Source organism: Melanerpes formicivorus, unplaced genomic scaffold (assembly GCF_026170545.1).
Source record: "Melanerpes formicivorus ecotype bairdi unplaced genomic scaffold, bMelFor1.0.p_v2 SCAF_46, whole genome shotgun sequence".
In the NCBI taxonomy this organism is placed as follows: Eukaryota; Metazoa; Chordata; class Aves; order Piciformes; family Picidae; genus Melanerpes; species Melanerpes formicivorus.
Genome location: NW_027142398.1, coordinates 121,270 through 147,905, shown reverse-complemented (window position 1 = coordinate 147,905; position 26,636 = coordinate 121,270). Strand labels below are relative to the sequence as shown.

General features: G+C 62.8%; 2 protein-coding genes across 5 annotated transcripts in view; one reads left to right on the top strand and one right to left on the bottom strand.

Annotated features, from left to right (window-relative positions):
- STK38 (serine/threonine kinase 38) overlaps positions 1 to 17,772 on the top strand; it is a 33,733-nt gene extending 15,961 nt beyond the window's left edge. The window contains exons 8-14 of the mRNA XM_068159464.1: positions 1,299 to 1,401; positions 5,569 to 5,630; positions 7,531 to 7,648; positions 9,045 to 9,168; positions 10,530 to 10,625; positions 10,857 to 10,951; positions 12,903 to 17,772. Of these exons, the coding sequence (XP_068015565.1) occupies positions 1,299 to 1,401; positions 5,569 to 5,630; positions 7,531 to 7,648; positions 9,045 to 9,168; positions 10,530 to 10,625; positions 10,857 to 10,951; positions 12,903 to 13,033 (729 nt within the window). The 3' untranslated portion in view covers positions 13,034 to 17,772. The remainder of the gene's footprint in view (positions 1 to 1,298; positions 1,402 to 5,568; positions 5,631 to 7,530; positions 7,649 to 9,044; positions 9,169 to 10,529; positions 10,626 to 10,856; positions 10,952 to 12,902) is intronic.
- Positions 17,773 to 19,092: 1,320 nt separating this feature from the next.
- KCTD20 (potassium channel tetramerization domain containing 20) overlaps positions 19,093 to 26,636 on the bottom strand; it is a 48,442-nt gene continuing 40,898 nt past the window's right edge. For 3 of the 4 annotated variants that reach the window (XM_068159463.1, XM_068159461.1, XM_068159460.1), the window contains exons 7-8: positions 25,114 to 25,224; positions 21,997 to 23,480 (exon numbers count right to left, since the gene is read on the bottom strand). In XM_068159463.1, coding sequence (XP_068015564.1) covers positions 23,188 to 23,480; positions 25,114 to 25,224 — 404 coding nt within the window. In that variant the 3' untranslated portion in view covers positions 21,997 to 23,187. Of the gene's footprint in view, positions 21,215 to 21,996; positions 23,481 to 25,113; positions 25,225 to 26,636 lie in introns of those variants that run through there. The other variant, XR_010989881.1, reaches the window with a different exon arrangement.

The following is a 26,636-nucleotide window of genomic DNA, read 5'->3' as shown; positions in this document are numbered from 1 at the left end:
CTCCTCTGTCAGAGTGTCCTCTGCTGGCCAGGGGGAGGGAGAGGCCTGGGAGGGTCAGGGGCAGAGAGAGAGAGGCCTGGGGGGGGTCAGGGGGAGAGAGAGAGAGGCCTGGGGGGGGGTCAGGGAGGAGAGAGAGAGAGGCCTGGGGGGCAAGGGGGGCAGAGAGAGAGAGGCCTGGGGGTCAGGGGGAGAGAGAGAGAGGCCTGGGGGCAAGGGGGGCAGAGAGAGAGAGGCCTGGGGGGCAAGGGGGGCAGAGAGACAGAGGCCTGGGGGGTCAGGGGGAGAGAGAGAGAGAGGCCTGGGGGGGTCAGGGGGGGAGAGAGAGAGGCCTGGGGGGGTCAGGGGAGAGAGAGAGAGGCCTGGGAGGGTCAGGGGGAGAGAGAGAGAGGCCTGGGGGGGCCAGGGGCAGAGAGGTGTTGAGGCCAGGGGCAGAGAGGCCTTGAGGGAAGGGGCAGAGAGGCCTGGGGGGGCCAGGGCAGAGAGGCCTGGGGGGGTCAGGGGCAGAGAGGCCTTGAGGGGAAGAGGCAGAGAGGCCTGGGGGGGGTCAGGGGGAGAGAGAGAGAGGCCTGGGGGGGTCAGGGGGAGAGAGAGAGAGGCCTGGGGGGGGCCAGGGGCAGAGAGGCCTGGGGGGGGGCAGGGGCAGAGAGGCCTGGGGGGGCCAGGGGCAGAGAGGCCTTGAGGGGAAGGGGCAGAGAGGTCTGGGGGGGGGCAGGGGCAGAGAGGCCTGGGGGGGCCAGGGGCAGAGAGGCCTTGAGGGGAAGGGGCAGAGAGGTCTGGGGGTGTCAGGGGCAGAGAGGCCTTGAGGCCAGGGGCAGAGCCCTGCAGCCCCCCCTGAGCTCCCAGCAGTGCTGCCATGGAAGGTTCCCTGCTCTCCTTCCCAAGAGCTCAGAGTGCTCAGAACAGTTCCTCTGGCACTCTCCCAGGAGCTTTTCCTGTCCCTCCATGATTTTTCAGGTCCCTTCCAAGCCCAAGCATTCTCTCTCTGGATTTCAGGTGTTCCTTCTCCCCACTGAAGGCAGGGCACAGGGCAGGGCCTGCAGCTCCCCCTGCAGAGCTTTGCTTTTCCTCTGGAGCAGGCAGGAGCTTGCAGGAGCAGCACTCTGAAGTCAGCAGCTCCTGGGGCTCTCTCTGTGTGCATGCAGGGCATGCTTGAGCCTCTGCTGCACACCCAGGGTGCAGCAAGGAGAGCTTTGGCTGCTGGCACAGAGTGAGGGCAGGGGCAGAGGCAGCAGAGCTCCTCTGCTGTGCTGCTGCCTCAGGCTGGGTTTGCCTGATGGGTTTTGCTTGCTGGCTTCCAGGGCCACGTGAAACTCTCAGACTTTGGCCTCTGCACTGGGCTGAAGAAAGCTCACAGGACAGAATTCTACAGGAACTTGAACCACAGCCTCCCAAGTGACTTCAGTAAGTTGGGTGCCCCTCAGCAGGGCAGCTGGGTGCCCCTCAGCAGGGTATCTGGGTGTCCCTCAGCAGGGTATCTGGGGTGCCCCTCAGCAGGGCATCTGGGTGCCCCTCAGCAGGGCATCTGGGTGCCCCTCAGCAGGGCATCTGGGTGCCCCTCAGCAGGGTGACTGGGTGCCCCTCAGCAGGGTGTCTGGGTGCCCCTCAGCAGGGTGTCTGGGTGCCCCTCAGCAGGGTATCTGGGTGCCCCTCAGCAGGGTATCTGGGTGCCCCTCAGCAGGGCAGTTGGGTGTCCCTCAGCAGGGCGGCTGGGTGCCCCTCAGCAGGGTGTCTGGGTGCCCCTCAGCAGGGTGTCTGGGTGCCCCTCAGCAGGGAGGCTGGGTGCCCCTCAGCAGGGTATCTGGGTGCCCCTCAGCAGGGTATCTGGGTGCCCCTCAGCAGGGCAGTTGGGTGCCCCTCAGCAGGGAGGCTGGGTGCCCCTCAGCAGGGTATCTGGGTGCCCCTCAGCAGGGTGTCTGGGTGCCCCTCAGCAGGGTGTCTGGGTGCCCCTCAGCAGGGCAGCTGGGTGCCCCTCAGCAGGGCAGCTGGGTGCCCCTCAGCAGGGTGTCTGGGTGCCCCTCAGCAGGGCAGCTGGGTGCCCCTCAGCAGGGTATCTGGGTGCCCCTCAGCAGGGTATCTGGGTGCCCCTCAGCAGGGTGACTGGGTGCCCCTCAGCAGGGCAGTTGGGTGCCCCTCAGCAGGGTATCTGGGTGCCCCTCAGCAGGGTATCTGGGTGCCCCTCAGCAGGGTATCTGGGTGCCCCTCAGCAGGGCAGCTGGGTGCCCCTCAGCAGGGTATCTGGGTGCCCCTCAGCAGGGCAGCTGGGTGCCCCTCAGCAGGGTATCTGGGTGCCCCTCAGCAGGGCAGCTGGGTGCCCCTCAGCAGGGTGTCTGGGTGCCCCTCAGCAGGGCAGCTGGGTGCCCCTCAGCAGGGTATCTGGGTGCCCCTCAGCAGGGTATCTGGGTGCCCCTCAGCAGGGCAGTTGGGTGTCCCTCAGCAGGGCGGCTGGGTGCCCCTCAGCAGGGTAGCTGGTTCCCCTCAGCAGGGTATCTGGGTGCCCCTCAGCAGGGTGTCTGGGTGCCCCTCAGCAGGGTATCTGGGTGCCCCTCAGCAGGGTAGCTGGTTCCCCTCAGCAGGGCAGCTGGGTGCCCTCAGCAGGGTGTCTGGGTGCCCCTCAGCAGGGTATCTGGGTGCCCCTCAGCAGGGTAGCTGGTTCCCCTCAGCAGGGTGTCTGGGTGCCCCTCAGCAGGGTGTCTGGGTGCCCCTCAGCAGGGTAGCTGGTTCCCCTCAGCAGGGCAGCTGGGTGCCCCTCAGCAGGGCAGCTGGGTGCCCCTCAGCAGGGTGTCTGGGTGCCCCTCAGCAGGGTGTCTGGGTGCCCCTCAGCAGGGTGGCTGGGTGCCCCTCAGCAGGGTATCTGGGTGCCCCTCAGCAGGGCATCTGGGTGCCCCTCAGCAGGGCAGTTGGGTGCCCCTCAGCAGGGCAGTTGGGTGCCCCTCAGCAGGGCATCTGGGTGCCCCTCAGCAGGGCATCTGGGTGCCCCTCAGCAGGGCAGTTGGGTGCCCCTCAGCAGGGTATCTGGGTGCCCCTCAGCAGGGCGGTTGGGTGTCCCTCAGCAGGGTGGCTGGGTGCCCCTCAGCAGGGCAGCTGGGTGCCCCTCAGCAGGGCAGCTGGGTGCCCCTCAGCAGGGTGTCTGGGTGCCCCTCAGCAGGGTATCTGGGTGCCCCTCAGCAGGGTATCTGGGTGCCCCTCAGCAGGGCGGTTGGGTGTCCCTCAGCAGGGTGGCTGGGTGCCCCTCAGCAGGGCAGCTGGGTGCCCCTCAGCAGGGCAGCTGGGTGCCCCTCAGCAGGGCATCTGGGTGCCCCTCAGCAGGGTGTCTGGGTGCCCCCTCAGCAGGGCATCTGGGTGCCCCTCAGCAGGGCAGCTGGGTGCCCCTCAGCAGGGTGTCTGGGTGCCCCTCAGCAGGGCAGCTGGGTGCCCCTCAGCAGGGCATCTGGGTGCCCCTCAGCAGGGTATCTGGGTGCCCCTCAGCAGGGTATCTGGGTGCCCCTCAGCAGGGTATCTGGGTGCCCCTCAGCAGGGTGTCTGGGTGCCCCTCAGCAGGGCAGCTGGGTGCCCCTCAGCAGGGCATCTGGGTAGCCCCTCAGCAGGGCAGTTGGGTGTCCCTCAGCAGGGCGGCTGGGTGCCCCTCAGCAGGGCAGCTGGGTGCCCCTCAGCAGGGCAGCTGGGTGCCCCTCAGCAGGGTGTCTGGGTGCCCCTCAGCAGGGTGGCTGGGTGCCCCTCAGCAGGGTATCTGGGTGCCCCTCAGCAGGGCAGTTGGGTGCCCCTCAGCAGGGCATCTGGGTGCCCCTCAGCAGGGCATCTGGGTGCCCCTCAGCAGGGCAGTTGGGTGCCCCTCAGCAGGGCATCTGGGTGCCCCTCAGCAGGGCAGTTGGGTGCCCCTCAGCAGGGCATCTGGGTGCCCCTCAGCAGGGCATCTGGGTGCCCCTCAGCAGGGCAGTTGGGTGCCCCTCAGCAGGGTATCTGGGTGCCCCTCAGCAGGGCGGTTGGGTGTCCCTCAGCAGGGTGGCTGGGTGCCCCTCAGCAGGGCAGCTGGGTGCCCCTCAGCAGGGCATCTGGGTGCCCCTCAGCAGGGTGGCTGGGTGCCCCTCAGCAGGGTGTCTGGGTGCCCCTCAGCAGGGCAGCTGGGTGCCCCTCAGCAGGGAGGCTGGGTGCCCCTCAGCAGGGTGTCTGGGTGCCCCTCAGCAGGGTGGCTGTGCACTGGCTTCCCTCACAGCACTGTGAGGCTGGGGGAGGCCATGCTGGGAGGGGCTCAGGCTGGATGTGCCATCCTGGGCTCTGGTGCTGTTTGCCTGCAGCACAGCCTCAGCAAAGCCACTCCAGTGAGCCCAACCTGCCAAAGCAGCTCCACTGCAGGGGCAGGGTCCTGCAGCTGGCTGGAGGCAACCCCAGGCACAAATCCAGGCTGGAAAGCAGCCCTGAGGAGAGAGCCTTGGGGGTGCTGGGGGAGGAGAAGCTCACCAGGAGCTCTCAGTGTGCACTTGCAGCCCAGAAAGCCAAGCAGAGCCTGGGCTGCAGCAGGAGAAGTGTGGCCAGCAGGGCAAGGGAGGTGATTCTCCCCCTCTGCTCAGCTCTGGTGAGACCCCACCTGGAGTCCTGCCTCCAGTTCTGGAGCCCCTATGGCAAGAGGGATCTGGAAGGTGTCCAGAGAAGGGCCAGGAGGATGAGCAGAGGGCTGGAGCTGCTCTGCTGTGAGGACAGACTGAGGGAGTTGGGGCTGTGCAGGCTGGAGAAGAGAAGGCTCCCAGGTGACCTCATTGTGGCCTTCCAGGATCTGCAGGGGGCTCCAGGAAGGCTGGGGAGGGACTGCTCAGGATCTCAGGCAGTGACAGGACTAGGGGGAATGGAATGAAGCTGGAGGTGGGGAGATTGAGGCTGGAGGTGAGGAGGAAGTTCTTCCCCATGAGAGTGGTGAAGCCCTGGACTGGGTTGTGCAGGGAGGTGGTTGGGGCCCTGTCCCTGGAGGTGTTTAAGCCCAGGCTGGCTGAGGCTGTGGCCAGGCTGATCTAGTGTGGGGTGTCCCTGCCCATGGCAGGGGGGTTGGGGCTGGCTGATCCCTGTGGTCCCTTCCAGCCCTGACTGATTCTGTGATACTTCCAGGAGGTTGGCTCTGAAGTGGCCTCTGTTGGAGGTCTCCTTCCTGTGTGCAGTGAAGCTTGGATGGAGCCTCAGTGGGGCTGGGGAGGTGCTGGCTGTGCCTTGTGTGCTGCTTGGATTCCTCAGGGAGCACAGAGCCTCTTGGAATGCTCAGGGATGCTCTCAAGGAGCCTGGGGAAGGGTTTGGAGCTGGGAGAGGCAGATTGAGAGTGGAGAGAAGGAGAAATGTTTGGTGCTGAGGGTGGGGAGAGCCTGTGCCAGGCTGCCCAGAGAGCTGGGAGCTGCCCCAGGGCTGGCAGCAGGGCAGAGCAGGGCTGGGAGCAGCCTGCTGGGGTTGGGGCTGGCCCTGGGGGGGACTGCCCTGGGGGAGCTCTGGAGCTCCCTTCCCAGCCAAAGCATTTTCTGAGTCCATGATCCTGTGGTGCAGCCTGGGCAAGGCTGCAGCAGGGCTCAGTCATGATTGCCAACCTCCTTCAGCCTTCCAGAACATGAACTCCAAGAGGAAAGCAGAGACCTGGAAGAGGAACAGGCGGCAGCTGGTGAGTCCCTGCCTCCTGCCTGCAGCTCTGCCCTGCTGGGGGCAAAGGGGGGCAGAGGCCTGGGGGGAGAGAGACCTGGGGGGGGAGAGAGACCTGGGGGGGTAAAGGGGAGAGAGAGACCTGGGGGGGAGAGAGACCTGGGGGGGACAAAGGGGGAGAGAGAGACCTGGGGGGGGCAAAGGGGGAGAGAGAGACCTGGGGGGGGCAAAGGGGGGAGAGAGAGACCTGGGGGAGAGAGAGACCTGGGGGACAAGGGGGAGAGAGAGGCCTGGGGGAGAGAGAGACCTGGAGGGGGCAAAGGGGGAGAGAGACCTGGGGGGGGCAGAGGGGGAGAGAGAGACCTGGGGGACAAGGAAGAGACAGCCCTTGAGGCCAGGGGCAGAGAGACCTGGGGGGCAAAGTGGGATGAGAGGCCTGGGGGCAAGGGGGAGACAGCCCTTGAGGCCAGGGGCAGAGGCCTGGGGGGGACAAGGAGGAGAGGCCTTGAGGCCGGGGGCAGAGGCCTGGGGGGGACAAGGAGGAGAGGCCTTGGGGCCAGGGGCAGAGGCCTGCAGCCCCCCTGAGCTCTCAGCAGTGCTGCCATGGAGGGTCCCCTGCTCTCCTTTCCAAGGGGGCAGTGCCAGCCCTCGGCCTGCTGCCCAGCTGCTGACTCCTGTGCCCGAGGCAGCACTGCCACAGCCGTGCCCACTGCTGAGCACTCAGCCCTTGCCACACACAGCACAGCTCAGGGGCTCCCCAAAGCCACACACAGGCTGCTGCCTGCCCCCATTCCCCTGGGGGGAGCTCAAGGCTCCTTCCTGAGAGCTGAACCTGAAGGGGCTACAAGGCATCCAGGCTGGGACTCTGGGCAAGGGCTGGGAGTGCCAGGGGCAGGAGAATGGCCTGGGGCTGGGAGAGGGCAGAGGGAGAGTGGAGAGGAGGAAGAAGCTCTTGAGAGTGAGGCTGGGGAGAGCCTGGCACAGGCTGCCCAGGGAGGTGGGGGAGACTCCATCCCCTGAGGGGGCAGCTGGGGAGCTCATGGAGATGTTGGGTGGGAGCTAGAGTGAGACTGGAGAGGAGGAAGAGATTCTTGAGAGTGAGGCTGGGGAGAGCCTGGCACAGGCTGCCCAGGGAGGCTGTGGCTGCTTCCTCCCTGGAGGTGCTCAAGGCCAGGCTGGATGAGGCCCTGAGCAGCCTGGGCTGGGGGGAGGTGTCCCTGCCCCTGGCAGGGGGTTGGAGCTGGAGGATCTTTAAGGTCCCTCCCAACCCATTCTGTGCCTCTGTGTCCATCTCCTGAGAGCAGCAGCACCTGGGGCCAGGCAGCAAAGCCCTGCAGAAAGGAGCTGCCAGGGAATGAAAGCCAAGCAGCTCCATGCCTTGCATCTGGGGGGGGTTGGGGAGACTCTGGCACAGGCTGCCCAGGGAGGTTGTGGCTGTCCCCTGCCTGGGGGTGTGCAGGACCAGGCTGGATGAGGCCCTGAGCAGCCTGGGCTGGGGGGAGAGGTCCCTGGGCATGGCAGGGGGCTGGAGCTGGATGAGGCCCTGAGCAGCCTGGGCTGGGGGGGAGAGGTCCCTGGGCATGGCAGGGGGCTGGAGCTGGATGAATCCTTGAGCAGCCTGGGCTGGGGGGAGGGGTCCCTGCCCATGGCAGGGGGCTGGAGCTGGCTGAGGCCTTGAGCAGCCTGGGCTGGGGGGAGGGGTCCCTGCCCATGGCAGGGGGCTGGAGCTGGCTGATCCTTCAGGTCCCTTCCAGCCCACTCCATGCATCTGTGACTCTCTGATCATGCTTGTCTCTGCACAGAGCTTCAGACAAGGCACTGCAGGGTCTCAGGGGCAGTCAGGGGGTCCCCAGCAGAAGCCCCCTGTGAGCTCCCTCTCCCAGCTGTCCCTCAGGACACCTAACTGCTGCTGTCTGTTCCAGGCTTTCTCTACTGTGGGCACCCCAGACTACATTGCCCCTGAGGTCTTCATGCAGACTGGCTACAACAAGCTGTGTGACTGGTGGTCCCTGGGGGTCATCATGTACGAGATGCTGATTGGTAAGCAGCCAGCAGAGCCCCAGGGCTTGGGCAGGAGCTGTGCTGCAGCTCTGGGGGCACTGAGGGGCTGGGCTCAGGGCCTCAGAGCCCCCACTCCTTGCATGGGTTCTGAGCTGTCTTCTGGTAGCTGCAGGAATGATATTCATCCAGCAGGAGAAGGACACAGAGCTGCAGGAGTGAGGCCAGAGGAGGCCACAAAGATGCTCCAAGGGCTGCAACAGCTGTGAGGAGAGGCTGAGGGAGCTGGGGGGGTTCAGCCTGGAGAGGAGAAGGCTCCAGGGGGACCTCAGAGCTGCCTGGCAGCACCTGAAGGGATCCTGCAGGAAGGCTGCAGAGAGACTTTCCATGAGGGGGTCTGGAGACAGGACAAGGGGGAAGGGTTTGAAGCTGAGGCAGAGCAGGGTTGGAGTGGAGCTGAGGAAGAAGTTCTTCAGTGTGAGGCTGGGGAGACTCTGGTGCTGCACTTTGGCCACAGCAACCCCAGGCAGTGCTGCAGGCTGGGGGCAGAGTGGCTGAGAGCAGCCAGGAAGAGAGGGACCTGGGGGGAGTGGTGGAGAGCAGCTGAACAGGAGCCAGCAGTGTGCCCAGGCAGCCAGGAGGGCCAAGGGCATCCTGGCCTGCAGCAGGCAGAGTGTGGCCAGCAGGAGCAGGGAGCTCATCCTGCCCTGTGCTCAGCACTGCTGAGGCCACACCTGCAGTCCTGTGGCCAGCTCTGGGCTCCTCAGGTCAGGAAAGAGGTTGAGCTGCTGGAAGGTGTCCAGAGAAGGGCAACAGAGCTGGGGAGGGGTCTGGAGCACAGCCCTGGGAGGAGAGGCTGAGGGAGCTGGGGTTGCTTAGCCTGGAGAAGAGGAGGCTCAGGGGAGACCTTCTTGCTCTCTCCAACTCCCTGCAGGGAGGTTGGAGCCAGGTGGGGGTTGGGCTCTTCTCCCAGGCAGCCAGCACCAGAACAAGAGGACACAGTCTCAAGCTGTGCCAGGGGAGGTTTAGGCTGGAGGGGAGGAGAAAGTTCTTCCCAGCAAGAGAGCTGTTAGCCATTGGGCTGTGCTGCCCAGGGAGGTGGTGGAGTCCCCATCCCTGGAGGTGTTCCAGAGGGGATTGGATGTGGCACTTGGAGCCATGGTCTGGTCATGAGGTCTGTGGTGACAGCTTGGACTCCATGATCCTTGAGGTCTCTTCCACCCTTGGTGATGCTGTGAGGCTCTGGCACAGGCTGCCCAGGGAGGCTGTGGCTGCCTCCCCCCTGGAGGTGTTCAGGGCCAGGCTGGATGAGGCCTGGGGCAGCTGGGTGAGGCTGAGAGGCCTCCCTGGCTGTGACAGGGAGGGGTTGGAGTAGATGATCTGTGGAGTCCCTTCCAGGCTGAGCCATTCACACAGCTCCTCCTCTCTCCCTCCCCAGGTTATCCTCCTTTCTGCTCAGAGACTCCTCAAGAGACATACAAGAAAGTGATGAACTGGAAGGAGACTCTGACCTTTCCTCCAGAGGTTCCCATCTCTGATAAAGCAAAGGATCTTATTTTAAGGTGCCAGCCTTATGGTTTGCCACTCAATCCAGTGCTGAGTGTCTTGTCCTGCCCACTGTGCTCTGCACCTCTCATAGCCTGCTTCATGTGACAGAGACCTGCTGCTTGTGACAGCTGCTGCTTGGTGTGCACAAGCAGCAGGTGCTGAGCTCCCTTCTCAAAGCCATTTGTGTCCCAGGGGCCATGCAGCAGAGCCCCAGCTGTGAACCAGACCAAAGAGAAGCTCCCATGCAGGTGCTGTGAGCCTGGCAAAGCTGCCTCTCTGCTCTGCCCAGGCCCCACCTGCAGCACTGCCTCCAGCTCTGGGGGCCCCAGCAATGAGGACAGGGAAGTGTTGGAGCAGCTCCAGAGGAGGCCACAAAGAGGGCTGCAGAGCTTCCCCTGTGGGCACAGGCTGAGGGAGTTGGGGCTGAGCAGCCTGGGGGAGTCACTGGGGGGGACCTGGGGGCAGCCTTCCAGTGACTGAAAGGGCTGCAGGGGAGCTGGGGGTGAGAGGGTGAGAGGGAAGGGATTGAAGCTTGAGGAGCAGAGACTGAGACTGGAGAGGAGGAAAAACATCTTGAGAGTGAGGCTGGGGAGAGCCTGGCACAGGCTGCCCAGGGAGGCTGTGGCTGCCTCCTGCCTGGCTGGATGAGGCCCTGAGCAGCCTGGGCTGGTGGGAGGGCTCCCTGCCCAGGGCAGGGGCTTGGAGCTGGCTGAGCTTTGAGCTCCCTTCCAACCCAACCCATCCTGTGTGAATTCTCTCCAAAGAGGGACCTTGCTGCTCTCTGCTCTGCCTGCCAGCTTCCCCTGGAGGCAGCTGCAGCCCTGCCAGAGCTGGCTGCTCCCCACAGCCCTGGGGAGAAGCTGCTCTGCTGTGAGGCTGCTGCAGCCCTGCAGCAGGCTGCCCAGGGAGGTTGGGGAGCCTCCTTCCCTGGGGACTTCCCCAGCCCAGCTGCCTGTGTTGCTGGGTGCCCTGCCCTGGCTGCTGCTGCTCTGGCTTGGCCTGGCTGATCTCCAGAGGGCCCTGCCAGCCCCTGGCATTGTGTGGGCCTGTGCTACCCCAGAGCCTGCTGCCTGCTGCCCCTCCACTGCTGCTGGCAGTCACTTCTCTGTTCTCAGGGCAGGAGGGGAAGTGTTTGAGCCTTTCAGGGTGGAGGTGATGTCAGTGGTGCTGAGGTGGCCCTGCTGTGACACAGCCTTGTGCCTTGCTTGTGGCATTTCAGCTCCCTGGGCATAGCTCTGTGTTTTGCAGGGGCAGTCCTTAACCTTCTCCCTTGGTTTGCCCCCAGCAGTCCCAGCCCAGGAAGCTCTTCCATCCCTGGATGGAACTGCTTTCCTCTCTCATTCTTCCTTCATTTTCATTCTTCCTTCCATCCCAGATTTTGCTGTGAGTGGGAGCACAGAGTTGGTGCATCTGGTGTGGAGGAAATAAAGAGTAACCCATTCTTTGAAGGGGTTGATTGGGAGCACATCAGGTAAGAAGCTCTGCAGAACAGCCAGCTGCTCTCCTCTCTGCTTCCTCTGTGGCCAAGGGAGCAGCCTGCCTGGCACTTCTCATCTCCAAGAGCTGTTGGAGTTCCTTAGCTGGAGCTGTGCTGAGGTTTAGGTGCCTTCAGTCTCTGGTGCTGTTAAGCAGTGGGAGGTGGCTGAGCCCTGCTTGCTGCTGCTCTATGCTGTCTTAATGCTGAACCTGCTCTTCTTGGCAGAGAGAGGCCTGCTGCAATCTCCATAGAGATCAAGAGCATTGATGACACCTCCAACTTCGATGAGTTCCCAGAATCTGACATCCTTAAGCCAACAGGTAAAGGCTTTCCTCCTGCATGCACACAGCTCCCCCCCTGCCAGGGGCTGGTGGAGCTTCCCTCTCAGTCAGGGAATGGATCTGGCTGGATCCTTGGGGGGGGAGTTCAGTCACTGTCAGGATGGGGAAGGAAGGGGATGGGGAGAGGAAGGGGATGGGGAGAGGAAGGGGATGGGAGGGGAAGGGGATGGGGGAGAGGAAGGGGATGGGGAGAGGGTGGGGATGGGACGGGGATGGAAGGGGACGGGGATGGGATGGGGACAGGGATGGGGATAGGAAGGGGATAGGGGTAGGGAGGGGATAGGGGTGGGAAGGGGGTAGGAAGGGGAAGGGGATAGGGGTAGGAAGGGGGGTAGGAAGGGGAAGGGGATAGGAAGGGGATGGGGATGGGAAGGGGATAGGAAGGGGATGGGGATGGGAAGGGGATAGGAAGGGGATGGGGATAGGAAGGGGATAGGGGGTAGGGAGGGGGTAGGGGTGGGAAGGGGGTAGGAAGGGGAAGGGGGATAGGGGTAGGAAGGGGGGTAGGAAGGGGAAGGGGATAGGAAGGGGATGGGGATGGGAAGGGGATAGGAAGGGGATGGGGATGGGAAGGGGATAGGAAGGGGATGGGGATGGGAAGGGGATGGGGATGGGAAGGGGATGGGGATGGGAAGGGGATAGGAAGGGGATGGGGGATGGGAAGGGGATAGGGAAGGGGATGGGGATAGGAAGGGGATAGGAAGGGGATGGGGATAGGAAGGGGATAGGGGTAGGGAGGGGGTAGGGGTGGGAAGGGGGTAGGAAGGGGAAGGGGATAGGGGTAGGAAGGGGGTAGGAAGAGGAAGGGGATGGGTAGGGGAAGGGGATGGGTAGGGGAAGGGGATGGGTAGGGGAAGGGGATGGGTAGGGGAAGAGGATGGGAAGGGGAAGGGGATGGGAAGGGGAAGGGGATGGGAAGGGGATGGGGGTGGGAAGGGGATGGGGATGGGTAGGGGAAGGGGATGGGAAGGGAGTGGGGGTGGGAAGGGGATGGGGATGGGGATGGGTAGGGGAAGGGGATAGGAAGGGGATAGGAAGGGTATGGGGATAGGAAGGGGATAGGGGTAGGAAGGGGGTGGGAAGGGGATGGGGATAGGAAGGGGATGGGGATGGGTAGGGGAAGGGGATAGGAAGGGGGATGGGGATGGGAAGGGGATAGGAAGGGGATGGGGATAGGAAGGGGATAGGGGTAGGGAGGGGGTAGGGGTGGGAAGGGGGTAGGAAGGGGAAGGGGATAGGGGTAGGAAGGGGGGTAGGAAGAGGAAGGGGATGGGAAGGGGAAGGGGATGGGTAGGGGAAGGGGATGGGTAGGGGAAGGGGATGGGAAGGGGAAGGGGATGGGAAGGGGAAGGGGATGGGAAGGGGATGGGGGTGGGAAGGGGAAGGGGATGGGAAGGGGATGGGGGTGGGAAGGGGATGGGGATGGGTAGGGGAAGGGGATGGGAAGGGAGTGGGGGTGGGAAGGGGATGGGGATGGGGATGGGGGATGGGTAGGGGAAGGGGATAGGAAGGGGATAGGAAGGGTATGGGGATAGGAAGGGGATAGGGGTAGGAAGGGGGTGGGAAGGGGATGGGGATGGGAAGGGGATGGGGATGGGTAGGGGAAGGGGATAGGAAGGGGGAGGGGGTAGGAAGGGGGAGGGGGTAGGAAGGGGGAGGGGAAAGGAAGGGGGTAGGGAGGGGGGTAGGAAGGGGGAGGGGATGGGAAGGGGATGGGGGTAGGAAGTGGACAGTGGTAGGAAGGGGATGGGGAGAGGAATGGACTAGACTGAACCAGGCTGGCAGAGACCTCGGCGCTCACCGAGTCCAACCTCTCCCCCAGCGCCATCTGCCCAACCCAACCACGAGTGCCTCAGCTTGGGCCCTTCCCAGGCTAATTTGCTGTTTGTCTGGGTTTTTTTCCCCCCCCTGCTCCTGCCTGTGCTGGCAGTGGCAGCAAGCAGCCACCCCGAGGGCGAGTACAAGAACAAGGACTGGGTGTTCATCAACTACACCTACAAGCGCTTCGAGGGCCTGACCGCCCGCGGCGCCATCCCCTCCTACATGAAAGCAGGGAAGTGAGGCCCGGGACTGCTGCTCAGCCAGGCCAGCCTGCCCCTGCACTTCGGGCTCAGGCCCACTAAAGACCTTTCTGCCTTTGTGTTCTGTTGGGGTTTTGTCTCTGGTCTCCTGGGAGGCTCCTGCAGGCTGCTGCTCCTTCCCGAGGAGTTCTGCTTCCTTCCTGCGCCGCTGACCAGGAGCTCCCCCCCCAGGGCTTTGCCTCAGCTCTGCTGCTTCCAGGAGCAGGACTTTGGTTGGTTGTTACTTCTTCTGCTTCTCTTCTCCTGTGGGAACTCCTCTGCCAGGCTGTGCAGCCCCCTCAGGAGGGTGAGGGCAAGGCCTCCTCCTCCTCCTCGCCAGCCCTGGGTGAAGCCAACGCACTCCACCTGCCAGCCCTGCCAGAGGACTTCAGGACAGAGGAGACAAAGCAATAACTGCAGCTGGAGCTCCACAGCTCTCCAAGGAAGCTCTCACAGGAGGACCCCACTGGGATTGCCTTAACCTTTGAGTTTGTAGTGCTGGGTTTGCTGCTGCTGCTGCTTGGAAGCCTCTGGAGTAGCCTTTCTCACCTCTGTGGCCCTGGCCTCCAGCTGCCATGCACTTTACTTCTGGTACTGAGCTGCAGATGACTTTGGGACAGTGATGACCCTCAGGCCACTGAGATGTTGGTAGTGGCTTTTGGGGGGGGTTTGGGGTTTTCTACATTAAATCATTGTGCAACACTTCCCCTCCTCCCCCCCCCCCCCTTTCTAGCCACAGCCCTGAGAGAAAGGAGACAAAGGGAGGCCACTTCCCCCTGCCCCCCACCAGGCACCAGCAGCCTTCGGCTCCTGGGGGACAGGATGGAGCCAGAGACAGTGACAGACAGCTGGGAGCACGGAGTGGATGTGGAATTAGAGCAGAGAGGGCAGGAAATTCCTTGGACCTGAGCCTTGAGGGGCAGCTTGGGCACAGCTGGGTCGGGCCTGAGGTTTCCTGGTCCTGCTGCTGCCATCTTTTGGCCACTTCCAAGATCTGCTGCTCCTGTGTGGTGTTAGAGACAAGCAACCAACCCCCTCCTGTGGCCTTTTTGCTCTTGGATTGCAACAGAACAGTGCTGGATCCTTCCAGGAATCCTCCTGGAGGCTTCTCTGGCTTTTCCTCACAGGGCTTCTCCTGCTGGCATGGCTGAACCATCTGTCCCTGTAGCCTTCCAAAGAGATGCTGCCTGCTGTCTCCACTCTCAGATGCTTGCCTGGGGTCACTTCCAGCAGTGCATCCACCTCTGATCAGGTTGCTCTCCAGGAGAGCCCCAAAGTGCCTTTCCTTGCCTGGGTGTCCCTCAGAGCAGAGCTGCATTTAGGGAGGGAGGATTCTGCCTCAGCTGAGCTTGTTCACAGAGCTGTCAGGGCTGGGAGGGAGCTCAAGGCTCAGCCAGCTCCAAGCCCCTGCCATGGGCAGGGACACCTCACACCACAGCAGGTTGCTCACAGCCACCTCCAGCCTGGCTGCAAACACCTCCAGGCAGGAGGCTTCCACCACCTCCCTGGGCAGCCTGGGCCAGGCTCTCACCACCCCCCTGGCCAACAACTTCCTCACAGCCAATCTCCATCTCCCCACTTCTAGTTCTGCTCCATCCCCCCCAGTCCTGTCCCTCCCTGACACCCTCCAAAGTCCCTCCCCAGCTTTCCTGCAGCCCTCTGCAGCTCCTGGAAGGCCACAAGGAGGTCTCCTGGGAGCCTTCTCCTCTCCAGCCTGCACAACCCCAACTCCCTCAGGCTGTCTGCAGAGCAGAGCAGCTCCAGCCCTCTGCTCCTCCTCCTGGCCCTGCTCTGGACACCTTCCAGCCCCTCCAGATCCTGGAGCAGAGGCTTCTTGCTGATTCCTTTCCCTCCCTGAGCTCCACTTTGCTCATCTTCTCTCCTTACCTCTGCACTTCCAGGTGGACCTTTGGGGCCTGCCTGGTCCCAGGCTTGCATTTAGAGTTTGGTTTGTTTGGAAGGACAGAAACTGCCTGAGGTTTCTGGCAGTGCTGAGTGGAACTGGTTTGGCTTCTTGCAGACTTTCCTTGGTGCTGAGCATGGCACAGAGAGGAGGAAACCTCAGCCAGCTGTGCAGACACCAAGTGGGAGCAGAGTTTCCCAGGAGGAGGAGGAAGGCTTCCAGTCCTCTTCAGCTCCAACTCTCTAGGTTAGGAAAGGAAGGGAAATGAGTTGGTAGTGAAGCTTCTTTTTGCTGGCTGCTTGCAGGGCATTCTCACCCAGCTCTGGGGCTTGAATTGAGTGCCCTCAGGGAGGATTGCTGCAGCAGCAGCAGCAGAGGAGGGTTTAGGTTGGAGGGGACCTCAGAGATCATCTGCTCCAACCTCCCTGCTATGGGCAGGGACATCTCAACCAGACTCAGCTGCTTAAGGCCTCATCCAGCCTGGTCTTGAACACCCCCAGGGAGGAGGCAGCCCCAGCCTCCCTGGGCAGCCTGTGCCAGAGTCTTCTCCCCACCCTCCCACCCCAGAACTGCTTCCTCAGCTCCACTCTAACCCTGCTCTGCCTCAGCTGCAAACCCTTCCCTCTTGTTCTGTCTCCAGACCCCCTCAGCAAAAGTCTCTCTGCAGCCTTCCTGCAGGATCCCTTCAGGTGCTGCCAGGCAGCTCTGAGGTCCCCCTGGAGCCTTCTCCAGGCTGCCCAGCCCCAGCTCCCTCAGCCTGTGCTCAGAGCTGCTCCTGCCCGTTGGAAAATCCCAGCATGGGAGGGGCTGGAAGGGAGCTCCAGAGCTCATCCAGTCCAAGCCCCCTGCCAGAGCTCCATCACCCAGGGCAGGGCACCCAGGAGCACATCCAGCTGGGGGTTGAAAGTCTGCCCAGAAGGAGGCTCCACAACCTCTCTGGGCAGCCTGCTCCAGGCTCCAGCACCCTCACAGCAAAGGAGTTTCTCCTCATGCTGAGTTGGTACCTCCTGTGCCCCAGCTTGTTCCTTGTCCTATCACAGGGCACCACCAAGCTGAGCCTGGCAGCTTCACCTTGCCCCCCAGCCCTCAGATACTGATAGGCATTGATCAGATCCCTCTCAGCCTGCTCTTCTCCAGGCTAAACAGCCCCAGGGCTCTCAGTCTTTCTTCACAGGAGAGGTGTTTCAGTCCCTTCCTCATCCTCACAGCCTCTCCTGGAGCCTCTCCAGCAGTTCCCTGTCCCTGTGGAACTGGGGAGCCCCAAGCTGGCCACAGGATTGCAGGTGTGGTGTCCCCAGGGCAGAGCAGGGGAGGAAGAGAAGCTGCCTTGACCTGCTGGCCACACTTCCCTCGGTGCCAGGATGCCTTTGGGCTTGGCCAGGGGGGCACAAAATGTTGCCTTACAGAGCAGGGGGAAACTTGAGGGCTACTAAAGCATTAACTGTTAGTGAACAGCTGAGTTCCTGCCTGCCAATAACCCCCCCCCAGAGCCTTCTACAGCTGCTGGGGGTTAGGATTGAGTACCTAAGGGCAGCAGGCTCCAAGGTGACCTCATTGTGGCCTTCCAGGATCTGAAGGGGGCTCCAGGAAGGCTGGGGAGGGACTGCTCAGGATCTCAGGCAGTGATAGGACTAGGGGGAATGGAATGAAGCTGGAGGTGGGGAGATTCAGGCTGGAGGTGAGGAGGAAGTTCTTCCCCATGAGAGTGGTGAAGCCCTGGAATGGGTTGTGCAGGGAGGTGGTTGGGGCCCTGTCCCTGGAGGTGTTTAAGGCCAGGCTGGCTGAGGCTGTGGCCAGGCTGATCTAGTGTGGGGTGTCCCTGCCCATGGCAGGGGGGTTGGGGCTGGCTGATCCTTGTGGTCCCTTCCAACCCTGACTGATTCTGTGATACTATGATGAAGCCTTCCCTGCAAGGCTCTGGCTTCTCTGCTCATCAATACCAAAGATTCACAGAAGGGGTTGGCTTGGAAGGGGCCTTGAAGCTCATCCAGTTCCAACCCCCACTGCCATGGGCAGGGACCCCTCCCACCAGCCCAAGCTGCTCAAGGCCTCCTCCAGCCTGGCCCTCAGCACCTCCAAGGAGGGGATCCCCAGCCTGCCTGCAGCAGCTGCAGGCTGGGACAGCTCGCAGAGGTAAGCCCCAGCTGGGGCTTGCTGAGCAGGCTTGCTGCATGGCTCCTCAGGCTCCCTGGGGGCTCAGAGGAAGGCAAAGAAAGGACTGAAGGTGACCTTTGCCAAAGGCCCAGGGAGCAGTTGGGTGCCTCAGGAGCTGGAGCTCTTTGATGCAGCTCTGCAGGGGCAGGTTGTGGATCCCAGCTGGGCTGTGAGCCTGCCCCAGTTGTTGCCAGCAGTGGCTCAGGGTCTGCTCTCCAGGAGCCTCCTTCCCTGCAGAGCTTTGCCTGCCTCTGCCACCTCCTGGGCTGTAGCCAAAGGTTTCCCTTAGCTGCTGCTTGGTGGCTGGAGGTCATTTGTTAGCTCTTTGTGTGAAGCTCCAAGCAGCTGCTGGCCTGGCAGGAGGAGCTGCAGGCTGGGCTGCTCCTGGCTCTGAAGGTGAGTTCTTAATGCTGCCATTCCCCCTCGGGCTCAGGCCTCACCCAGGGCTGCACTCAGTGATTCTGAGCACTGTGCCCTGACTGCCTTAAGCTGTAAGCTTCTGGGGAGGGGGAGGAAGGGAAATACCCAAACCAAGCCAAAAGGTCTTCTGTGAAGCTGTGGAAGCTGTTCCTGCACTGCCCTGTCCAGTGGGGCAGGGGGGCAGGAGGGGTTTGCTGTCTTGCTGGGGGAGCCAGTCTGGGGATGGACTCCTTTGTGTGGTGTGAATAAAAAGCCTCCCAGGGCAGAGGGTTGCTGCTGTGCTGTGCTTTGTTTGCCTCTCTCAGGGCTTTGAGAGGGAGTGGTGGAAGCAGCTGCTTGGGAGCAGTGAGCAGGGCAGGCTGGAGAGGTGACTTGGGGAGGGTCCTGGGGGGTTCAACGAGGCCAAGTGCGAGGTCCTGCAGCTAGGTTGGGGCAATCCAGGCTGGGGGAGGAGGAGGAGGTCCAGAGCAGCCCTGCAGAGGTGGAGTCCCCATCCCTGGAGGTGTTGAGGAGGAGACTGGATGAGGCCCTTGGTGCCATGGTTGAGTTGATCAGATGGTGCTGGGGGAGAGGTTGGACTTGGTGAGCTCCAAGGTCTCTTCCAACCTGGTCCTGTCCTGTCCTACCCCACCCCACCCTACCCTAATTAGGAGCTGGGGGGTGAGAAGCTGGACAGGAGCCAGCAGTGGGCACTGGCAGCACAGAGCTCAATGGCAGCCTGGGCTGCAGCAAGAGAAGGCAAATCCACTGCACCAGGCTGCTCCAGGCCTCATCCAGCCTGGCCCTGAGCACCTCCAGGCAGGAGGCAGCCACAGCCTCCCTGGGCAGCCTGTGCCAGGCTCTCCCCAGCCTCACTGGCAGGAATTTCTCCCTCCTCTCCAGTCTCCATCTGCCCTTCTCCAGCTCTGCAGAGCAGAGGAGCAGAATCCTCACCCTGCTGCTCACCTCTCTTGGTGCAGCCCTGCTTGAGTCCCCCCCAGAGGCACAAACCCCTCTGGCACCCCAGGCCCTGCCCATTGCTGTGCCCCCCAGAGGCACAAACCCCTCTGGCACCCCAGCCCCTGCCCATTGCTATGCCCCCCAGAGGCACAAACACCTCTGGCACCCCAGCCCCTGCCCATTGCTGTGCCCCCCAGAGGCACAAACCCCTCTGGCACCCCAGCCCCTGCCCATTGCTGTGCCTCCCAGGGGCACAAACCCCTCTGGCACCCCAGCCCCTGCCCATTGCTGTCCCCCAGAGGCACAAACTCCTCTGGCACCCCAGCCCCTGCCCATTGCTGTGCCCCAGAGAGGCACAAACCCCTCTGGCACCCCCAGCCCCTGCCCATTGCTGTGCCCCAGAGAGGCACAAACCCCTCTGGCACCCCAGCCCCTGCCCATTGCTGTGCCCCAGAGAGGCACAAACCCCTCTGGCACCCCAGCCCCTGCCCATTGCTGTGCCCCAGAGAGGCACAAACCCCTCTGGCACCCCAGCCCCTGCCCATTGCTGTGCCCCAGAGAGGCACAAACCCCTCTGGCACCCCAGCCCCTGCCCCTTTTTGCTTCTCCCCAGCCAAAAGAACTTCAGAAGGAGCCAAGCAAGCCACAGATAATTTATCCTTTACTAGAGGAACCATGGAGCTGTAGTTGCTACACACCACAGGTAACACTTGAGTAGAGTAAGACACAGGTGGATGCTGTACCTGAAGTGGATGACCACAGGAGGAGGAGGAGGAGGAGGAGGAGGAACAACCACTCTTTATCTCCTGTCCCCAGGTGGATTTAGTCTTCCAGGGGATCTCACTTAAAGAAATAAGCTCAAGTAACCCAAACTTCATCTTCCCTTCCCTGGGAAAGCCAAACCACCACCCTGGAAAGCTGCCTGTGCTCCAAGCTGCCTGGGGGGGCTGGCAGCTGGCTGCCTCCAGCCCCTGCTGAAGGTCCAGCTGATGGCACAGAGGGCAGGGAGCTGCTCCCAGGCACTGCCAGCCTCAGGCAGTGCCCTGCTGCAGGGCAGGCTCTGTGCTCAGCTGGCTGAGGCCTCCTGCAGGCCAGGCTGGCACTGGGCTCAGGCACAGCCCCTGCTGGGCTGCAGGTGCTGCTGAGCTGGCAGAGCCAGGAGGTGCCCAGCAGCTGCTCTGAGCCTGCTGCCTCAGCACAGGGCAGCACTCAAGGTGCCCTCTCCAGCTCCTTCATGTTTGGCTTTTCTTTTGAGGAGGGCAGATTGAGGCTGGAGGGGAGGCAGAAATTGGTGAGAGTGAGGCTGGGGAGAGCTTGGCACAGGCTGCCCAGGGAGGCTGTGGTTGTGTTCCTGCCTGGAGGTGTCCAAGGCCAGGCTGGATGAGGCCCTCAGCAGCCTGGGCTGGTGGGAGGGGTCCCTGGGCATGGCAGGGGTTGGAGCTGGATGATCCTGGAGGTCCCTTCCAACCCAACCCATGCTGGGACTCTGAATCCATGAACTCCAAGCTCCAGCCTGCTGCTCAGGGCCAACAGCTTCACTCAAGCTGCCCCTGCTGCCAAAGCCAGCACAGCCCCAGGGCCAAGACCCAGGGCCTGGGGGGCAGCTGCTCCCTCCTGCTGGGGCCCAGCCTCACCAAGGCCTTGGCTGCTCTCTCCCAAGGCAGCTGAGGGGCCAGGTGTGGCCCTGGGCTGGGAGGTTCATGTCCCCTCTGTCTGCCTTCCTCTCCTCCAGAGGCAGCAGCTCCCCTGGAGCAACACAGGGAGGGGACTGATGGCACACTGCCTCTGTGCAGGCCCTGGGGCACTGCTCTCTGCTCAGCCAGGGACACAGAGGGAGGACACTTCCCAAGCAGGCAGCTGGACCTGGGCCTCTGAAGCCCCTGGGCCTCACAGGAGGCTCCTGAAGGCCTTCTGGGAACCTTCCCCCAGGCACTTGGATAGACAGCAGAAGTCATTTGCTGCACTTAGGAAAGGAGGCAAGAGCAGAAAGCCTGCAGAGAGAGGAGCCTGCACCCATCCCCGGGGGAAGGGAAGGGCAAGGCCCTGGCAGAGGCTGGTGCTCCACCAGCACAGCCCTCAGAAGCCTCCAGGACACTCTGGGCTTGCTCTTGTCCTGCAGAAGCACTCAGCCCCCCACAGGCTGAGAGAGGAGGAGGAGAAGCTGCTGGCTGATGCCACCCTGACCTTCCCAGGGGCAGGCTGCCCTCTGCCTCTGCTTTGCCAACAGGCCCAGGAACCCAGCCTGAGGGGCTCCAGCTTCCTACCTGAGCTGAGCTCCACAGCTTCCCCAGGCAGCTCTCTCCCTCTTTTTCTTTGCTCCTCCCCAGCTCCACGTTCAGCTGCTCCACTTTGGGGACCACAACCTCTCCAGGGCCCCAGGAGGGCTTTGCAAGGCAGCTCTGAGCTGCAGCTCGTGGCAGCAGCCAGCTCCCTGCCTGCTCACCAGGGGGTTGAGCAGCTCCATGAGGAACCCCAATGCTGCAGGACCAGGAGCAGCTGGGCTCCAGCAGCCTGGGGGGGGTCTGCATCTACAGCCAGAGCTGTGCTAGGCCTCAGCCCACAGCCCCAGCCTCAGCCATGGACTACTCAGAGCAGCAAAGGAGGTTCTGAGCAGCTCTGTGCATTTTCCTGCCCTACCACTGGCATTTCTCTACAGCCAGCCCCAAGCTGGGCAGCAAGCAGCTGGCCCTTGGCAGCTGCAACAGCTGGGAGAGCCTGCAGCAACTCTGAGTGATCCAGGTGGATAAAAGCAAGGATCTCCAGGATCTGCAGGGGGCTCCAGGAAGGCTGGGGAGGGACTGCTCAGGATCTCAGGCAGTGATAGGACTAAGGGGAATGGAATGAAGCTGGGGGTGGGGAGATTGAGGCTGGAGGGGAGGAGGAAGTTCTTCCCCATGAGAGTGGTGAAGCCCTGGGATGGGTTGTGCAGGGAGGTGGTTGGGGCCCTGTCCCTGGAGGTGTTTAAGGCCAGGCTGGATGAGGCTCTGGCCAGGCTGATGTAGTGTGGGGTGTCCCTGCCCATGGCAGGGGGGTTGAAACTAGATGATCCTTGTGGTCCCTTCCAACCCTGACTGATACTGTGATCTTACTCAGGTGGTAAACTGCCTGCACTGGGAGCTCCTCCCCTGCCTGCTGGTTTGCCTTAGCAGGAGGATGGAGCAGCCAAAGGCATTTGTTGCATGCAGTCAGCTCTGGCAAGCTTCTCACCTCCATCAGGCTCCTGAACACCTTCACTTGGTGGGGCACAGAAGTATCACAGAATCAGTCAGGGTTGGAAGGGACCACAAGGATCATCCAGCCCCAACCCCCCTGCCATGGGCAGGGACACCCCACACTAGATCAGCCTGGCCACAGCCTCAGCCAGCCTGGGCTTAAACACCTCCAGGGACAGGGCCCCAACCACCTCCCTGCACAACCCATTCCAGGGCTTCACCACTCTCATGGGGAAGAACTTCCTCCTCCCCTCCAGCCTGAATCTCCCCCCTCCAGCTTCATTCCATTCCCCCCTAGTCCTATCACTGCCTGAGATCCTGAGCAGTCCCTCCCCAGCCTTCCTGGAGCCCCCTGCAGATCCTGGAAGGCCACAATGAGGTCACCTCAGAGCCTTCTCTTCTCCAGCCTGCACAGCCCCAACTCCTTCAGTCTGTCCTCACAGCAGAGCAGCTCCAGCCCTCTGCTCATCCTCCTGGCCCAAGTGATTGCCAACATCAGTGGAGGGGCAGCAGGCAGCAGGCTCTGGGGTAGCACAGGCCCACACAATGCCAGGGGCTGGCAGGGCCCTCTGGAGATCAGCCAGGCCAAGCCAGAGCAGCAGCAGCCAGGGCAGGGCACCCAGCAACACAGGCAGCTGGGCTGGGGAAGTCCCCAGGGAAGGAGGCTCCCCAACCTCTCTGGGCAGCCTGCTGCAGGGCTGCAGCAGCCTCACAGCAGAGCAGCTTCTCCCCAGGGCTGTGGGGAGCAGCCAGCTCTGGCAGGGCTGCAGCTGCCTCCAGGGGAAGCTGGCAGGCAGAGCAGAGAGCAGCAAGGTCCCTCTTTGGCTTTCTCAACTTCAGCTACCAGCTGGGGGCCAACCTCCCAGGGCTCCCAGCTTGGAGGGGAGTTCAGCTGGGAGCCTCCTGCTTCCCAGGGCAGTGGTTCCTCCTTTCCCCAGCAGAGCAGCCTGGAGCTGCTGGCTGCAAAGCCAGGTGGCAGTGTGGAGAGGTTCCTCCAGGCTCAGGCTTCTGCTCTCACTCCTCCAACCACTCCAGGAGCTTCTCCTTGCTGCTGCCAACTCTGCTACATTTCTGCTGGTTGATGAAAGAGCAGCACCTGCCCTGCTGCGACGCTGGCTGCTTTGTAGCTTGATGATCACAAAAGCAAAGCTAAGTGCTTAAATGGGAGGGAAAGCTCTGCCTCGACAGGCCCAGGAGCTCCTCTCTCTCTCTCTCTCAGGAGGGGTTCTGAAGGCTTCTTCCTGCTCCCCTTTGAGGAGTGGAGGTAAAACCACTCAGCCTCCAGCGACCCTGGAAGCCTCCGGAGTGGAACCGAGCAGCAGAGCTGCTTTCTCTTGGAGGAGCTGTCGCTTCTGGGTGCACAATTAAGACTATGCCCTTGATGAACATGCTCGGGAGTGTGATGACGCTGCAGCGAGGGCAGGCAGGAGGCCAAAGCACCTGGCCAGGAGGCTCAGCCCCGGCGGCTCGGCAGGCTGAGCGCTCCCCGCCTCCAGCAGGGCCAACCCTTCCCCCCCGGCGCCAGCGCTAATCGGGCAGGTCGTTAACAGCCATCTGGGAGAAGGGGGCGTTGAGCCTGTCGAGTTCATCCACCTGCGGGGGGTGGTGCAGCAGCACCTCCTGCTCCTCGGAGACGTCGTCCCCCACGCTCCCCAGGTTGGTCAGGGACTTGCTGCGCACGCACTGGAAGTCGACGTGCCGGCTCTTGCCCTCCTCCTTCTCCCAGGACATCTGGATGAAAGGCCTCTGCACGTAGTTGTAGATCACCTCGGAGCGGCCCCCAGGCCTCCTCTTCACCTTCTCCTTGCAGGTGGGGTACCCTGCAGACACAGCCAGCCCCCAGCACGGCATCAGCCAGGCTGCAATCACCGAGCTGAGCTGCCAGCACCTCCTGACCAGCCCGACCCCGGCACCTGGAAACCTGTCCCTGCCAGCTCCAATATTCATCCTGAGCCCTGAGGGACCTGGGGCTCCTCAGTCTGGAGGAGAGCAGCCTGAGAGGGCATCTGCTCAATGCTCAGCAAGAGCTGAGCTGATCAGCTGTCACCCAGCACCATCTGACCAACCCAACCATGGCACCAAGGGCCTCATCCAGGCTCTTCCTGAACACCTCCAGGGATGGGGACTCCACCACCTCCCTGGGCAGCACAGCCCCAGGGCCAATCTCTCTTTGGGGAAGGAGCCAGCTGGTTTAGAAGCACAGAATCAGCCAGGTTGGAAGAGACCTCCAAGATCATCAAGTCCAACCTCTCAGCCAACCCTAACTGCTCAACCAGACCCTGGCACCAAGGGCCTCAGTCAGGCTCTTCCTAAACACCTAAGCCCTGGGAGGAGAGGCTGAGGGAGCTGGGGTTGCTTAGCCTGCAGAAGAGGAGGCTCAGGGGAGGCCTTCTTGCTCTCTCCAACTACCTTAAAGGTGGTTGTGGCCAGGAAGGGGTTGGTCTCTTCCCTCTAGCAACCAGCACCAGAACAAGAGGACACAGTCTCAAGCTGTGCCAGGGGAAGTTTAGGCTGGAGGTGAGGAGAAAGTTCTACCCAGAGAGAGTTGTTAACCATTGGGATGTGCTGCCCAGGGAGGTGGTGGAGTCCCCACCCCTGGAGGTGTTCAGAAGGGGATTGGATGTGCCATGGTTTAGTTGTCATGAGGTCTGTGGTGCCAGGTTGGACTTGATGATCTTTGAGGTCTCTTCCAACCTGGGTGATTCTATGAAGTCCTTTCCTTCAGGGCTGCTCTCAGGCCAGTCCCTGCCCAGCCTATAGCAGTGCTTGGGACTGCCCTGACCCAGCTGCAGGAGCAGGATGCCCCCTGGGCACACTGCAGGCTCATGTTCAGCCTACTGTCAACCAGCACCCCCAGGTCCCTCTCTGCCTGGCTGCTCTCAGCCACTCTGCCCCCAGCCTGCAGCACTGCATGGGGTTGTTGTGGCCAAAGTGCAGCTCCTGGCACTTGGATGAGTTCAATCTCCTGCCCTTGGATGTGTAGGAGGTCAGTGTGGCCAACCAGCAGCCCAAGTTTCCTGCTCTGGGGGCGGTGGTCACAAGCAGCAGCTTGGTCCAAGGGCTCTGGGCACAATCCAGGCCCTGAAGCCTCCCAGGCAGCACAAGGCAAAGCCAGAAGGGATCAAAGGTGCAGGGATGCAGGCAGGAACTCAAGGAACAGCAGCCCCAGCCCCCTGCCCAGCACAGAGCACAGGAGAGGCCCCAAAGGCCTCCTCTCTCCCAGGCAGAGGCAAGCCCAGCTCCAGGGGAGGCCCCAGGCAGATCTCCCCCAGGCCCAGGCCTGGCCCAGCGCAGCCCATGCGGGGCAGGGGAGTCCACGTTCAGCCTACTGCCAACCAGCTGCCCCAGGCCCCTCCTGGGCAGGCTGCTCTCCAGGCACTGTGCCCCCAGGCTGCAGCCCTGCTGGGGAGGCTGTGGGGCATGGCAGGAGCCCCTGAGCTGCAGCAGCCTCACCCTCGATGCCGATGCGGATGTTCTTCAGGCCCCGCTCCTTCAGCACCGCCTTGGCCACGTCCCTGTTCTCGATGTACTTGAAGAACCTGTAGAGCTTGGAGCTGTAAAGGACTGCACAGACAGGGGGGAGGGGGGTCAGCAGCTGCTCCCTGCCCTTGACATGCTCAGTAAACAGCTCTGCTTTGCAAGCCCTGCTTCAGGTGCCTGTTCTCCTGGCTGGGATCAGCCAGCGCTGAGCTCCCACAGCCAAGGAGCTCCATGGGGGCCTGGGGGACATGGAGAAGAGTGTGGCCAGCAGGGCAGGGGAGGGGCTGCTGCCCCTCTGCTCTGCCCCAGCCAGGCCACAGCTGGAGCCCTGGGGCCAGCTCTGGGCTCCCCAGCTCAGGAGGGACAGAGGAGTGCTGGAGAGAGTCCAGGGGAGGCTGGGAAGCTGCTGAGGGGCTTGGAGCAGCTCTGGGAGCAGCAGAGGCTGAGAGCCCTGGGGCTGAGAGCCTGGAGCAGAGCAGCCCCAGAGGGCAGCTGAGCAATGCTCAGCAAGAGCTAAAGGAACTATGGGGGGCAAGAGGCTGGGGCCAGGCTCTGCTGAGTGCTGCCCAGGGCCAGGCCAAGGGGCAAGGGGCACAAAGTGTCAGGCAGGAGGTTGGAGCTGAGCAGGAGGAGAAAGTTGTTTGGGGTGAGGCTGCTGGAGCCTGGAGCAGGCTGCCCAGAGAGGTTGTGGAGTCTCCTGGGGGGGAGAGCTTCCAACCCCCCCTGGGCACTGTGCCCCTGGGCAAGCTGCTGGGGGAGCCCTGCTGGGGCAGGGGTTGGAGTGGCTGAGCTCTGCTGGGGGAGCCCTGCTGGGGCAGGGGCTGGAGTGGCTGAGCTCTGCTGGGGGAGCCCTGCTGGGGCAGGGGTTGGAGTGGCTGAGCCCTGCTGGGGGAGCCCTGCTGGGACAGGGGTTGGAGTGGCTGAGCTCTGCTGGGGGAGCCCTGCTGGGGCAGGGGTTGGAGTGGCTGAGCTCTGCTGGGGGAGCCCTGCTGGGGCAGGGGCGGTTGGAGTGGGTGAGCTCTGCTGGGGGAGCCCTGCTGGGGCAGGGGTTGGAGTGGCTGAGCTCTGCTGGGGGAGCCCTGCTGGGGCAGGGGCTGGAGTGGGTGAGCTCTGCTGGGGGAGCCCTGCTGGAGCAGGGGGGGTTGTACTGGCTATGTTCCAGAGCTCCCTTCCAACCCACAGCATGCAGGAGTTAGCTGCACCTCCTTGGTGGGGGTAGTGATGCAGACCACAGTCTGGCTGGGGATGGGTTTGTGAGCAGAAGACTCACTGACTAGGGAGCCAGGAAGAGGCCGAGGAAGAGGTAGCAGACGGAAAGAAAAGGCCCAGGGAGTGCTGCCAGTGCCAGTGGAGGGGTCAGAGCAAGGCTCCAAGCACCCTGCCCCCAGCAGCCCCCAGCCCAGAGGAAGGGACCACACAGCACTCCAGGTGCCAGCATCTCCTCCTGTTGGGCCCTTTGCTGACAGCCAGGGGCGAGAGTGGGGCTGAAGGCGGCC